General features: G+C 37.2%; 1 protein-coding gene across 1 annotated transcript in view; it reads left to right on the top strand.

Annotated features, from left to right (window-relative positions):
* The window catches only part of LOC106130215 (afadin), a 129146-nt gene that overhangs the window by 18379 nt on the left and 93960 nt on the right, over positions 1-16807 (top strand). The window contains 1 exon segment of the mRNA XM_060944919.1: positions 14626-14755. Within this exon segment, the coding sequence (XP_060800902.1) occupies positions 14648-14755 (108 nt within the window). The 5' untranslated portion in view covers positions 14626-14647.

Genomic DNA, 16807 nt, shown 5'->3' with positions numbered 1-16807 from the left:
AGTCATTGATTCGACAAAATTGGGGTCTTTTACGACTTGCCTAATCTGTGGCCCATCAAAAATACCTGCTTTCAATTTTTCTTTGCTTAATCCTGGAAACTTGCGAAAAAGAAAATTAAAACATTCTCCATTTTTGTCAAGTGCCTTCACAAATTGTTTCATTATGCCAAGTTTGATGTGAAGAGGTGGAAGTATGATGCGGTCTCGACTAACTAAAGGCACGTTTATTACATTTTTTGTACCAACCACCAGCTCTTCCCGCACTGGCCAAACTTTTTGTGACCAATGATGTTGTTTGTCACGACTATCCCAGAGACACATGAAACAAGGGAACTTTGTGTACCCCCCTTGTTGACCTAATAGAAAATTAACCATTTTTAGATCAACACAAATGACCCACTTGTCGTCCTTATACTTAATTTTATCCATAACCTTAGAAATATTTGCGTATTCTTCTTTTAAAGTCGTCGAATGTGCAATAGGTATAGAACCGTACTTGTTGCCGTTATGTAGCAAAACACACTTTAAACTTCTTTTGCTGCTGTCTATGAAAAGACGCCAATCGCTAGGTTGGTACTTTGTTAAACCTATCTGTTTCAAAATACTGCTAACATACAAAACTAAATCCTTTTCTTGAGAAAAATACGGTAACAGATTTTTTTCTCGCGTACGATAAAATGTGATTTTGGTTTCCGGAGTAAGCAAATTTTTTTCTTTTAAACGAGATGCTAAAATTTCAGAAGCTTCTTTCGGTAAGTTCAGATCTCTTACTAGGTCATTTAATTCTTTCTGATTGAATGGTTGAGGTTCTGAAAGGTTGAATTTGTAGTCTGGATCAGAATCTTCACTTGATATATTTCGTTCATTTCGTTCGGATTCACAAATATTTGGATCATCAGAAGATTTAGATGTGCTGGGTTGTACCTCTCGTGATCTTAATTGAGGTCGTTGAGTAGAAGCTAAGTTGGGATAAGGCCACTTACTTCGATTTGATTCCGTTTATTTTCACAACGCAAAAGTAGCAGTCGTTATGATGGTTTTGAGGTTCTCGCCAAATCATTGGTGTTTCGAACATTGTTCCATCTCTTTTTCCACTGGACCACAACCGTAGACATACTACACACTTCTGGCAAACAATATGAGGAACCCATGGCTTGTCCTGATTACACAATTTTATTTTAAAATACTGATGATACGCAGTTTTCACAAAGTCCGATATAGGTTTTCGATATTTTTTAAATACATATTCACCACAAATATAGCAAAAACAACATCTTCTTGAGGAAGCCATATCGAAACCGACAACAAAATGTGTTCTAGTACCCGAAAAAAAACGAAAATCTAAATAAAAATATCAAGTGAGGGTAGTTAGCTATAACTCAAAAACAAAAGCTGTTAGAGAAAATGGCTGCCGTATTTGATAAATACGCGTCAATTTAAAACAGAAACAAAAAAAATCTCATAGGAAACAACCAACTTTATTCTTTTTGTTGACCAGTGTAATCTGTGCGCACCTTTAGAATGCAATCGGGAAAATGATGAGAGAATCCACCTGTTACAACGTTTATATTAGGCGTATACAAATACGTTATACGCCACCAAATAAAGCATACCTACGTGACTCCACTCCGGGATCACATTACTGTAAACACAATATCATATCACGATCACGACTGCTATGCTCATTGTAAAACATACGAGAGCATATTAGCTTTCTTTGTTTGTATTCTGTAAAAAAATGTTTGATATGAAGTATAAAATTACATGAAAGGCATTCGTGTGACATTTTTTGCAAAAACTATTATAGTTTTTTTTTTTGGTATTTAACTTTGACTTTATTACTGCTGTGGCTTTTGTTAATCAATCTAAAAAATCAAATATTGCACTAGGTCTAGGTCTTTATGCTAGCTTACTTGGTTTATTTTTAAATGTTAAATTCGATACAGTCTTGAAAAGACCGAATGACAAAGTGGGCAATTTGACAGCCCTTCGCCTAAAAAAAGGATCACGAGTTTATTAGCCTTACCTCTGATTGACTTTTGATAATGTGTACGCTTTTAATTTTTTCTTCGCTAACCGCGGGTCTAGCATGGAAAGCGCGCGCGACACCGTTTTTATCGTACGATAAACTATCACTGTCCCGATTCACGTCACAATGAAAAGCGAAAAAGCGATAGTTTTTCGCGCGATAACAACGGTGTCGCGCGTGCCACGCTACGGAAGCTGTCCAGTATGGAAGCTAGCAAAAAACAAGGAAATTAAATATCTCAGGTATTAAATAACCCCAAGAGAGTTCGCCGAAGTGATAGTAGGGCAATGTCGTGCCGGTCGGGTTCTGATTTAGTTCCGGCTTCGCGGAATACCGGAGAGACGGCCGAATGATCCGCCGTTCCGCCGCATCGCTTTTGCACTAAAAAAAGATAACATTGAAACCTTATAGCTCTTGGCTGATTCTTCGCTGACAAATATTATGTTCATAATGTGACGCCCTAATAAACATAGTTAACGGTTAGTTTTATATTGGAACTAATAAAAAGGTAGTAACAGGTGAATTGCCCGATGCCTTTCTGTGTTTGCTATTTCCCAATAAAAAAGAAACTATATTCGTACCTAAGTTTATAAAAATCTGTCACATGTACCTATGTATTACTTTAGTTCTAATTTTTGTCAATGTAATGTAGATAATTTGCCCTTAAGAATAAATGTAAAACATCAAAAACATAATGATTGATAATAAGAGTGTTTTTAGCATTCCTTTAGTAAATGTACCTACAACAAATAAAAATCATCAATACGGTTTCTAACCCTGGAATTCCAGACCTGACTATAAGTCAACATAATCTGCATCGGATTATAAAGAGATTGACCGTCACCGGAGACGCGTTCACTCTCAACAGACTATATAAAGAGGTGTCCACACTTAATTTTATTTTCTTATAAATTTCTTAGAACTCAAATCAGTATCAGTTATTTTCGACTGAGTTACATTAACTACAGTTATCTTATAAATTGCGGTATCTATTATTGAAGAATTCGGTCACTCGGTTCCATGATCTGTTGATGTGAGACTGAAGGGTTTTATAATTCGAAGTGTCGTCTTTATTTTTAGAAGACAAGCAATACGATGTAAAACCAAGCGGAAAAGTCGTGATTCGTGTAACTTAAACTTAAACGAAAACGACATTATATTAAGTGGCTGCATTACGTTACTCTTTGATAATAATGATCTAAAAACTTGTCTCTACAAAGGAGAAGCTTGGAGCCGGTTTTGTCATATCCAAGATAAGGATGGTGGAGTGAACTGAGTTGATGCGGCGACGGCTTCTTGTTAAGGGTTTTGACTGCAAGTAATAACAGAAAAACGTAAAATCATGCCTCTTTACCGGAGGGGTAGGCAGAGACTACGTTAGATACCACAATCAAAGTATCTCTATCGTATATATCTGGAATTTTGACATTATTGACATGATTTTATAATATTGACACTTATTCTAGCACAAATTAATAAGAAATTATAATCTTTAATATATTTAATATTTGCATGCTATATTTAAGCAGAACATGTATTAGGACTACAATTTACTGTGACATCTTTTATAACCATGTTTTAAGCAAATAAATGAATTTAATTGAATTATATCTTTCACTACACCTACATTAGCAAGAAATAACACAAGTGTGTTATTTCTTAACCTTTAACTGATATTTCATCAAATCTACTATAACATTATACTCCTTATTATATATGTACATTCAACTACAACTCGAGTGATAATACTGTGGACAGACACAGAGAATCCGTGACAATACAACAGAAATATCCCAATTAAAATCATATTCTTTCGTGATCGTGAAAAGCACGTCGCCGGTAAGTTTAATGAGATTTTTCCGGTTTGACACAATGCAAAATTAACAACTTCAAGACAATAGCAAAAGAATTGATATTAAAATGGCAGCTACGATGAAAAATACATAATGTGTAGCGTGAATCACGCTCATCAATGCAGACTGTGCGCGAAAGCCAACAAAGATGACGAGACATGTAAGTACGTCTATTAGTGTTGCGTGACAGAGCCTAACAGTTATGTTACATAACTCCTATGCAGCATGGGACCCGCTACAAGGGGCCAAGTTCTCAGGCCAAGACTGTCTTCAACCGGATCGCAACGAGAGTCGAGTTTCACGATTCTAGTAACTCGAGTTGAGAAGTCGTAGGGTTATCAGCTAATTAAGGTAGATTATGAATACGTAGAACCTTCTTACAAGATTTATTGAAATTAATCGATTTGAGGAGTTTCTCAGTAGGAAGAAGGTTTTTAGGGCAAAAGAAGATCTGAACGACGGCGAATCTCCTGGCTTAAAAATCAAATACATTGCACATGTTATTCTGAGCAGAGATAGCATTTGTGATTGCCGACCTTCAATATTGCAGACAGCACAGCAAAAAGAATAAAAACAGGCATTGGTACGAATTCAACTGAGGAGCCATTAAGTTAAACTTATGGTTTTGAAAGGAGGGCATTTGTACCCTAGAAGATAACATATAAAGATGGTAACCCTAGATTCGCACGAACGCTTGAACAGTGAGCATGCGATTATGAATGTCGCATCCGCCATCTCAGACAGTGCACGCCAATTTACCACCGCACCGTTAGAAAAATCTCGTTACACAGCTTACTCGGAATTGTAGCACACCCCACTGACTGATCCAGTCTAATACTGGCAGAAAATGCTGGGAAAAACAATGGATTCGATAACAATATTAAGGTTTTGAAAAGAGAGTCATTATTCATGCTTAGATAATGAGGTTTTTGGGAAAGAAGATGACTAGGCGCGACATTTGATTCATAATTGGTCTTGAATGATATTGTGATCATATCTCTCGCTCTTGCAAGGCTGTTGAACTTAGTTAAAGTAGAATATATCGCATCTAGATCTGTATTTATAAAAGGAAAAGATATGATGACGTTAGTTTGTGTTAAGAAGAATTTTCGAGAATTCACATGGATGCAAAGCTCCGAAATAATCTTGTTAATTAGTCAGGAAATTCAGTGCAGGTTATTATATCATTGATTTCATTCCGTATTATATCCATATATTCCATATTATAAAATTGATTTCATTCTGAAAATCCTTATTAAAACGCCAGATTGCTTGTTTTTGTGGTTTTTACTTTTTGGCATTATGGTCCGAGCCCCTTGTGATGTCATTGTATTATTCATAGCTCCGTCACCATAAATAAAATGAACAAGATTGAAAACATTCACAGTTATGTATTATCTCCAAGTCTCGCTGTTTGAAAGAGTTCTAAAGAAATTTAATAAAGATCAAATGGCAAACTTTAATCCCAAAATTGTAATACCTGGCTTATCTTCGTCCCAAGGATACATATATCAACAAGTAATAGCTGTGAAGTGACTAACAGCCCCTTCCACTTGAGGGTTCGTGGTGCATGGCTCTGTGCACCGCGCCGTGCAACAGCGGCACTTGTTCCGCCCCTATGCACTTGCGGGGGTCGCAGTTTTTGCACCATTACATTATTTTAACGAAGCGTTCCCACGCTGCAATAGAATTAGCCCCGTTTATATGTACTTTACGGTCGCCGGATAGTCTGCGTGGCGTCGGTTTTGTGGCAGTTTAGATGACTTAATCTAGATAATACGTTGAATGTAGATACAGACTCTAGAAAGTTAGAGTACTTAAGTATTTTAAGGAAAATTTACTTTGCACATTCTATCATCACTAATTCAAGCTTAATATAATACTCGTATCACTCAAAACACTGAATGTGAATCAGATTTCGCCGTAAATAATCCGTCGCTAAATCCCTACACAAAAAAAATCTAACAAAACGATATTATTAGATTTAATTATTCGGCTGCCGTTAGCTTATCGTGCCGTGTGGTTCCCGGCACCAATAGAAAAAAGCATAGGACCACTCCATCTCTTTCCAATGGATGTCGTAAAAGGAAATGTTAAATTTGAACTCAATTAGAGCGTAATAGAAATAAAGAAAAAGAAACATGTTTCCAGTCTCAATTCACCCCTCTTCCCGAATCTCGATATCTGCTCTTAAATAACTTAAAATACTATCATGCCATTGTTCAATTCTGAATGTGTGGATATGTCTGGTAAGCTATAACGAGCGTGATAGCCGGCCGCGCAGGAAGAGGCAAGGTCGGCGACCAACCGTGAAGTTCCTACTCCGATTCTATTGACAACTCCTTGCGTTTGTTTTTCTGTTTAGATATGGCGCAATCGCAATTTGATATTACTGTTGTTTAAATTTTTTGGTGATTTGGTCACATTCTGGTCGTGGATGTGATTTTTATAAGTGGAAGGTTAAAATGTAGGTATGCTGTTGATATCATTCGTTTCTAACACGAACTGAATCTATCACAACACAACACTGCTTGTGACACATGTGATATGTGATTCAGTTGATCATCAATCCTTTTCCATAGGGGATAACATAAGATGCTTCATAATCCACATCCACACTAATAATAAAGAGGAAAGATTTGTATTTTTGTATGTTTGTGTGGAATAAACTCAAAAACTACTGGTCCGATTTTGATAAAATTTGGCACAGATATAGAATAGACCTTCAAAAGTGACATAGGCATAAATTTGTTTTGAAATAAATTTTTTTCAAAATATAAAACACAAAAATATGTCCACCCGTGCGAAGCCGGGGCGGGCCGCTAGTATCTATATATTTCTAATTATATCGTTTATTAATATCCTATCAATATACCTAATGTGCCGTGTGGTTCCCGGAAGTGATAGAAAAGTAATAGGACCACTTCATCTCTTTCCCATGGATGTCCTAAGAGACGAACTAAGGGATAGTGTTATAAACTTGAGATTCTTCTTTTAGGCGATGGGCTAGAAACTTGTCACTTTTTGAATCTCAATTCTATCATTAAGCCAAAGAGCTGAACGTGGCCTATTGGTCTTTTCGAGACTGTTGGCTCTGTCTTCCCCACAAGGGATATAGACGTGATTATATATCCTTTAGGCGGCGTATCTTATATGCGATATCTTATCAGTTTTCATCAACAATTCTTTGTCTTTCGCTATTTCCAAAATTTTTGGTATGATCATATCACTCTTCACAAATTGATCTTTTGTTATGCCTTCTTAACCATCTTTCAATGTGTGCTCTGTAATTCTTTCTAGTTTTAATACAATATGTTACCGATTGATTTATGAGTAAAGTGCAGACGTTCAGCAGCTGTGATAACGTAACTAATAGCTTATTACAGATTTAGTACAGTAACCGATGCGTGTTTATTTTTACGAGTCGCCGATCCGTGTGGAACAGTTCCTCGTTCCATGCGCAAGAGCATTGATCAATCGGTCGGCGGTTGTTCACATTGGTGTAGTTGCTTGTGTTAGTCAAGTAGCAAGTGAATGGTTATTATGTGAATGCAGATGATAGAGCTACTAGGACTGTTTGGTAACCCTTCGTAGAGTAACTGGTACTTGCAGTATAGTTGGAACACTGTGAGGTTAAATAAATATACAAAACAAAAAATCTCTACTTGTGGTTGAATGAGGGAGAATCTGAAAGGAAACTTTTAATTTGGAATCGTAATATTATTTTTATTTTAAAGTAGTGTTTAAGTTTAATTTGTTACCGTTGACCTCTAACTACTAGTAAAGTTAGGTTTCGAAGGCATATTGTTTACCACAAATAACATATCATTAATTTCTACTTAAATTTTCAAAGTTGAAGAGGTTCTTTCTAACGTAAGACATTTCACCAATTCCGGCACGTGTTAGGATATAAGATAAGGTGAAAGTTGATCTTGATCCGACTTTCATGACATCAATGTAAACCACTCTTATTGAACACTAGCTGTGCCCGCGACTTCCTCCGCGTGGAATAGTTATTTTGGGCATCATTGAAGCCCTCAAGGATGAACAATTTTCCCCGTTTTTTTCACATATTCCATTATTTCTGTGCTCCTTATAGTTGCAGCGTGATATTATATAGCCTAAAGCCTTAAAAAATAATAGGACCACTTCATCTTTCCCATGGATGTAGTAAAAGGCGACTAAAGGATAGACTTATAACCTTGGGATTCTACTAATAGGCGATGGGCTAGCAATCTGTCACTGTTTGAATAAACCCCGCAAGGGTTATAGACGTGACTATATGTATGTATGTATGTAGGTATGTAATCGACCAGTGTGAACATCGTATTGGTTACAAACAGCGGAAACGAGCGCAGCCATAACACAGAGATTTGGTTTGCCTTCCTCTACATATACAATAACTAGAGGCCGCCCGCGACTTCGTCTGCGTGGAATCAATCCCGCGGGAAGTTCGGGATAAATAATAGAATTTGTGTTATTTATTTTTTATTTTATTAAAAGGCAACACAACATACGCTTATTAATTATATTACATAGTTTCATTATTCATTAATAGTAGTATTTTAACTAAGCATCCTAAGTTTACTAGTCTTGTGTCAGTTATTAATTACTGACTTAATTTACGCGAGCCGGGTGTTAGTGTGACGTCTCATGTAGTTGTTGAAAACACCTTACGGTTTCTTGAAGGTGAAAAAATTATAGTTACGAAACGAAACTATTTATACCTAGTCAACATAGCCTTATTGATTTTTCGTGCCATAATCGTTTCTGATCAGATTTAAGCCAAATATGTAGCCCATTAGAATAGAATAGAATAGATTTATTTTCAAAATTGGATAACTTTTCACCTTTCACCTCTCCTCCAACCAGAAATTGTATGTCTAAATCCATTAAAGAATTTGACATTGATTTGTAGGGTCATAATTGTAATTCTGTATATGAGTAACATAAGATAAAACAAAGAAATGTTTTCTTCTTCAATAAGATCTCTCATGCTATGAAAATTCACGTAAGCTAAAGTATTTAAAATATCGCCTTTAAATTGTTACCATATCTCAATATCGCATTCTCGCTGAAAACCCGCGTAGGTGGGCGTTTCTGGCATCGATCATGCGCCGGCGCACCTACACGCTGTATTTATAACGTAAACACATGGCCGGCGGTGGCGGGGCGTCGCGCTTTGGTTCCCAGATCCTCATCGGTGGTAAACATTGGGAACTTTACGGCCAATCAATAGCTGCAGAGGTTTAACCTTCCAATGCTTGCTACGGTTATATTTGGACACACTTAGAAAACTAGCCAGATGCCAAGGTAGAGTTTCAGAATAATTGTTGGTCCCAGCTGTAATGCAAGTAAGGAATCTTGTGGCTTATTGGAATGTATAATGTGTATTTTACTAGCTAATTCAGCGTCACCTACAGAGGAATATTTTATCATAATGAAAGATGTGCCGTGATAAGTGCCGTGTAATTCCCGGCCGGTTAGAAATAGGCTTAAAAACTTAGGATTTTTCTTTTAGGCGATGGGCAATTCTATCATTAGCTAGGCAAATAGCTGAACGTAGGCCACGTTGTACAGGGTAGACAGAGCCAACAGTCTTGAGAAGATATAGACGTGACCATATGTATGTATGTATTAATGAAAGATGTCGTTCTCTTAACTTCTAATTATATATACGTGCAGTTTTGAGAAGATTGATTCCGTAGAAAACGCGTGAAGAGCAATCAAACAAACAAACTTACTTTCGCATTTATAATATTAGTCGGGATTGTCCTGTTAGAGACATCACCGCTTTAATAATTTTTTTAAAGAGCTTGTTTTGGTAATACATCTCTACTTGAATTTTCCTAACAAACATATGTAAAGCGATATAGGGAATCAATGGAACTTCCGTAAAAGTATTCGATTAGTATTCTTCCGTTCCGTATCAAGTATCCGACTGCTTCTGGAATCTCAAAATGATCTTCGCTTTTTATCAGTTCTCAACATTTGAGGTCCATGTATTATTCATGTACGTAAATAAACGACTAGTGCTCTAGATTACTAATAACCTAGTGAGGACCGCGTCCTCAAATGTCTGAATCTGATACACGTAGCCTCCTGACCCAAATTATTGATGACCTTCAACTGATTGATGACCATCAACGAGCGTTTACATGACCACCGCGTTTTATTCGTCAGTTTAATCGTGTACTGGTTAAAAAAGTACCGATGAACCACAGAACGGGTTAACGTCGTAAGAGCGATATAAGCGAGCTTCTTGAATCTCGTGTTCTGGGACCAATCCATATTTGAATGTCTATCTTTATGTATGTCTGTCTTTCACGTCCAAACCACTGGTCTGTTATTATGTATGATCTTCATATTTACCCCTTTCGGATGTTGCAAACATTTATTATGTATTAGTGTCTACTAATACCTAATAAATGTTTGCAACATCCGATATTCTTAATAAGGGTATTTTTGTTACTTAACCATACTTGACCACGACATACAATTTACTCTTCGAAGTTCAACTTCGAAGAGTAAATTGTTTGAGAATGAGAATTGAGGTTTTGAGAAAAAGAAAAAAAAAATTGAAAATTTTCATTTTAAATGCCAAGTATATTGCAATTACATGCCTAACTATTGCAACGGAAGTTTGGTATCCATAAAAAACGGCTCTCCCGTGTGAATATCCAGGAGGCAGTCTGTAAAAAGGTATTCCCCTTCGAAAATCCAAAAAATCGTCTAGGTTATGAAATAGCATTTTTGAAAATACCTAAACGCGCCACGGGCCTAAAATGACGCTTCGCTTCACCATCGGCGTGTTTCGTAAACGCTTGACACATCAACAGACAGACAGATTACGTGAACGGAACTGTCGAAAGTAAATGATAGGTTTCGGAACTTCTATTAGTGACTCGGGGTTTCCACGGCTCCTCATTATATGCCCACAGTGTGTGATGGTACCGTATCGATTGTGGAGTAGGACCACAATACCACGGATCGATTTGTCGCCTAATAGACGAAAAGTGACTGTTACCATACTATATCTGTATGTAATAGACAATGACTTAATAATAGTACGAGTACAAACTTGTACAACGGAATATATAATGATGGGTGTTCTTGGCCTTCCGCTGTTTTATAAATAGTTTAAGAGAGAGAGAATTATTTGATTTTCAACTTTTCAAATAAATTTAAAAAAAAGGATGCATGACTACTTTGAATTGTATAATGAACTATGAAATTTTAATGATTACGACGAAAAAGGACTTGTCCTAAGTAGCATACACAAAATTACTTTATCTGTGTAAAAAAATTCTTGACTTGTACTCAAAAACAACAAAAAAAAAATTCCATCTGAATTATGTTCTCATTAGAGTGTTATCTGTTATCATTATTGTATTCTGGTATTGTGATAATGATAAGGATAACATATCATGCTTTCATGCTATCATTAGCTTTGAATGTCATTTTATGTACACAATTTCATCCAGGTCCACCAATGTTATCAAGAGGAAAGGCTTTTTTTTGGTGTTCCTTTACGCAGAATAAAATTACCTATATAAAAAAGTTGCCCGCAACGAAAGCTCCAGTTCATTTCTAGTTTCCGTTGGAATTCCGCGGTGTAATTTCTTAGCTAAAATAGAAATATGTAATACCTAAACAATATACTTAGAAAATTTATGTGGCAATTACTGATAAGTAGGTATAATTATGCAATTTGCACACAATATACCTACCTATTCTTAAAGTGGTGAACGCGGCGGACACAGGCTCTTCTGGAGTCAATGTATGTAGATATAGTACAAACCCACTAATTTCCTAAATAGACGTATTGTTAATTTAATTTTCAATTATTTTTAGTTTTTTTTTTTAAATCTGTTTTAAATTTTCCTCTTCACATTTGTATTCCATTATAGCTTAGTTTCGTTCACAGCCACTAGTAAATTCCCGTCTACTTTAGACGGCTCTACGTGCATGCCGTAAAACAATGTCACGGCCCGCCACTTGCAAGCCCACTTGACGAAAGTAGCAATAACAAACATAGCAATTGACATTCCGAAGTTGGACTGAATTTTTACGAGCTCTCTGCTTTCTACGTTGGACTTTCTATTTATTTATTTATTCTTTATTGTAACAATTTTTAAAGTAAAATAGGAGAACTTAATGCTTATATTATTATCTAACAGTCTACAATTGGGTTAAGCTCAGAACCTTTGTGTGGGTGATAATAATAATAATGTATAATAAACATAATATACCATATTATATACTATAAACCTACACTTAATATCTATCTATACCTTGCCTTTATACCTTTCCAGTGCCTGGTATTGCACTTGCACATTTTTTGTTATAAGGTACTACATAGTTACAGGTTATAAATTATTTATACATAACATACATATTATTTCTTACAGGATAGAAGAAACCACCAGTCTCGAATAGACATAAACTAGGTTACGATCAGTTACATGGCTTTATGATGAAATTTAGATTCATTCACTCGGTGACCATAAGATGATTAAATCAATTAATCATTACCATGTATTCTCTCGTCCACATTTCTATTCTAAGTTTGGATAATCGTGAAATTTACTTTATTGAAGAAAATGCTGCAGTGCAGTATGTTTTCGCTTCTTCTGCTTTGACGCTTTTGGAAGCGGCACTAAATTTAAGTAATTTATTTGACGTCAACCAATGTTGTGAAACTAAATGATATTGTAGCGGGAGCGATGATTCGGCTCGACCGCCACCAAAGGAAAGATCTTCCACCAGGCTAGGTGTTATGCCTGGGGAACCGCGGCTCCGACGATGTTGTGTCGGAGGTTGTATATATAGCTCCAATCCGTGAAATCATTGAAATCGCGATCTAGATTCTTCGCTGCTATTGGTTGAGCGCGTCAATTTCTTCGCGATGATTGACAGTAGTTGTTTGATTGGATGTTGTGACGAGTGGCGTAGAGATGTCGCCACAATATAATGATTATTAAGTGATTTTTAAAATATCCCAAAATAATTATTAAAAATATTGAATTTAGTGTTTTTTTTCTTGACCATGTTCAACTTTTCGAATTGGAACGTCATACCGGAAATTAATACCTATTTCTCTACGTTCTAAGATATTTATTAATGCTAGGCTTAATATACATAAAATAAATGTGGATATATCCCTTTCTGATCACTGTCTGGCCAGACATTATGAAATCATATGCAAAAGTAAAAATACATATAACAGAGTACTATTATTTTTAGTACGTAGCTTGCATGAAGAGGAAGAAGAAGAAGAGCGAAGGAAGTATGCAGAGATCGTGGCAAGTGGAAAGAGGTAGTCTCTGCCTACCCCTTCGGAAAAGAGGCGTGATTTTATGTATATATGTATAACAGAGTACTAATTTGCAATGTTTGCTTGAACTACTGTACGAGTAACAGTATAGATCGTTAGGTTCCGAGATTTCACACGAATCGGAAGATAATGGGCAGGTTGAGTCATCGGTCCATCACTATTGTTAGTTTGTATTGCATTATTTTTGTAAATAGAAGTTTGTTTTTTGACTACAATTTTTTTTGGTGAAACTATAGGATTGTGACGTGGCGATCGGCATGAAACCTTCTCAATTCCTATATTAGGTCACCATTGAAACCTGCCTATCAGTTTTTTCAAGATCGTTGGTTCTGTCTACCCCATATGGACGTGATGTATCTTCTTCCACCTGGCTTTTAGTCCCGGTTGCATCCTCACGTCTCTGGAGAGGAGCCCGAGGTATGACTTTGACCATGGATCCAGGATTAAGTAAGAGTATCTAGTGATATATGTATGTACATATGTTATTATGATGTGAGACTAAGTCACATTGTATGGAGCCTACCTTCTTTACATTCAATTTCTTCGGGCTAAAAATGTTAATAGTAATAAGACATTGACTTTCATTCATTTAAGGAAGACGGAGAGAAAAGTTAATAAACACATACTTGTTTATTTGTTACGTTGTCAAAGTCTCTTTATGAATCGGAAGATAATATACCGATTGAGTCATCGGTATGCCAATATTGTTGTCGATTAGATACCGAGTTCCCATCGGTTCAAGGGAACTTGCAATCATTACTCGTACAATTCTTGCACAATGCTTTTCCATTTCATCAGTATTTTTTTGTTTAAACACTAGCTTTAGTTTATTTCGGCCAAGTGGTTAATTTTTCGCAATAAAAAGTAGCTTACTTTGTGAGCCTCAGCGTCAACTTTTATCTATGTACCAAATTTTATCAAAATCGGTGCAGTGGTTTAGGAGTGAAAGCATAACAGACAGACAGAGTTAGTTTCGGATTTATAGGGATTATTTACACATTATTAACATTTGCCTCATAAACAATTTTTACCTATCAAACTTAAGGACAGAAGTTGAGTAAATCTGGATCGTAACGAATAGGTCTACTATTGCCTTAATTAACAAATCAATGGTGCATACATACATATAATCACGTCTTTATCCCTTCCGGAGTAGACAGAGCCAACAGTCTTGAATAAAACTGACAGTTCAGCTGTATTGCTTAATGATGGAATTGAGATTCGAATAGAGAGCCATCAAGAGAATTCCCAAGTTAATAAGCCTATTTCTTCCTAAGTCGCATTTTACGACATCCATGGGAAAGATACGGAGTGGCTCTATTCTAAAGTGACGGAAGCCACACATACTACATATATAATATTCATAAGAATGAATGATTTTAAAGAATTATTTCCTCTTTTTCCAGGCGGACTTGATGAGGTGACAAGATGGACGCGGCGGACAAGCGCATGCTGGAGCGCGAGGCGCTCCGCAACATGATACAGCAGTGGAACGCCAACCGGCTTGACCTGTTCGAGCTGAGCGAGCCCAACGAGGTAGGAGGTCACTGTTATATGGTTTTTTAAAAGTTTGCCCACCCCAAAAACTTCGGGAGGTCCCGTTCTTCGTATGTATAGTATAAGTAAGCTCCAAGCTCCCTACAAATATCAGGGAATGAGTGAGGGTTTTTCAAGGTTTGCCCACCCTAAAAATTTCGGGACGTCCGGTTCTTCGCGTGCATAGTATAAGTTAGCTTCAAGCTCCCTACAAATATCAGGGAATGGATGAGGGGTTTTCAAGGTTTGCTTACCCAAAAAATTTCGGGAGGTCCGGTTCTTCGCATGCATAGTATAAGTAAGCTCCAAGCTCCCTACAAATATCAGGGAATGGATGAGGACAGACTAAAGAGAGGAGTTTGATGAGGTGGCAGGATAGACGCGGCGGACAAGCGCAACATGATACAGCAGTGGAACGCCAACCGACTTGACCTGATCCAGCTGAGCGAGCCCAACGAGGTAGGAGGTCACTCTTATAGGCTTTTTCAAGGTTTGCCCACCCCAAAAACTTCGGGAGGTCCCGTTCTTCGCGTGCATAATATTAAGCTTGATGAAAGGAGTTTGATGACCTGTTCGAGCTGAGCGAGCCCAAAGAGGTAGGAGGTCACTCTTATACGGTTTTTTTATATGGCTATTCAAGGTTTGCTTACCCTAATAATTTCGAGAGGTCCGGTTCTGCGCATGCATAGTATAAGTAAGCTCCAAGCTCCCTACAAATATCAGGGAAGTGGTGAGGGTTTTTCAAGGTTTGCCCACCCTGAAAATTTCGGGAGGTCCAGTTCTTCGCATGCATAGTATAAGTAGTGTGTGTGCTTGAGCTGAGCCCATCGATGTATGGTCACTCTATTATAGTTTCTTCATGGGGCTCCAAGTCCCCTACAAATATCAGGGAATCTCGCTTTTGGCGAAGTTTTTTATAGTTTGTGTGCTAAGGTGTATTCGAGTTGAGCAAACCCAACGAGATATAGTCACCCGTTAGGTTTATTCCACTTTGGGTCATCTGGGTGATTAAATTCCACATTTTTGTGTACTGAAATCTTTTGGCACGGGGCATCCCCCTCAAAGAAGAATCCCAGGTTTATAAGCCTGTCTTAGTCGTCTTTTACGTACATCCATGGGAAAGAGATGGAGTGGTCCTATTCTTTTTCTATTGGCGACTCATGTAGAGAGAATGGATGAGGACAGACTAATGAAAGGAATTTATAAAGCAGAGCTGACTGTAAAAGTAGGACAGGGCCGGCCGCGTCGAATTTTCAAGGAACAAATTTCGAATGTCTTTAAAATGGGAGATGTTAGGAGTATTCGAATCGTCGAATAAGCATGAAAAGAGTAATGAGTGTGTAGGAAGCGGGAGAGGTCTGTAAGGATCGTAGCAATTGGAAATCCATAGTCTCTGCCTACTCCAATGGGAGACAGGCGTGATGGTGTGTATGTATGTTTATTTGTGTCTACGTTCCTCCTGATGATAGGTTTGGGGATATTAATGAGTGCATGTGTACACCTTTGTACCTAGTTTAGTGCCGTGTGGTTCCCGGGACCAATACAAAAAAAAAGAATAGGACCGCTCCATCTCTTTCCAATGGATATCGTAAAAGGCGACTAAGGGATAGGCTTACAAATTTGAGATTCTTTTTTTTAGCGAAGGGCTAGCAACCTGTCGCTACTTGAATCTCAATTCTATCATTAAAACAAACAGCTGAACGAGGCCTTTCAGTCTTTACTAGTCTGTTGGCTCTGTCTACCCCGCAAGGAATATAGACGTGACTATATGTATGTATGTACCTAGTTTACTGCACACAGTCCTTTACAGTTAGCAAAATACTAGTTTGCGTGTTACCAGTTACCAGATAATATTACATGCGGCTATAGAGTAAGATCCCAGAGCCGTAAGACACAACTTATTTTCTAAAGAATGGATCTTTCGATTCTCAGTAGTCTTTCATGTACTTTTAATACCTGCATGTTTGTGAGACTTGCCCAGTGACACCTGCGCAGGTACCAGGCGAGAAAGGTAACTTAAAATCACAGTTACTTAACTTAAATTTTTATGAC

The sequence above is a fragment of the Amyelois transitella genome, chromosome 7 (genome assembly GCF_032362555.1).
Source record: "Amyelois transitella isolate CPQ chromosome 7, ilAmyTran1.1, whole genome shotgun sequence".
Classification (NCBI taxonomy): Eukaryota; Metazoa; Arthropoda; class Insecta; order Lepidoptera; family Pyralidae; genus Amyelois; species Amyelois transitella.
The sequence above is the reverse complement of the archived record's forward strand: the minus strand, read 5'-3'. Positions and strand labels throughout refer to the sequence as shown.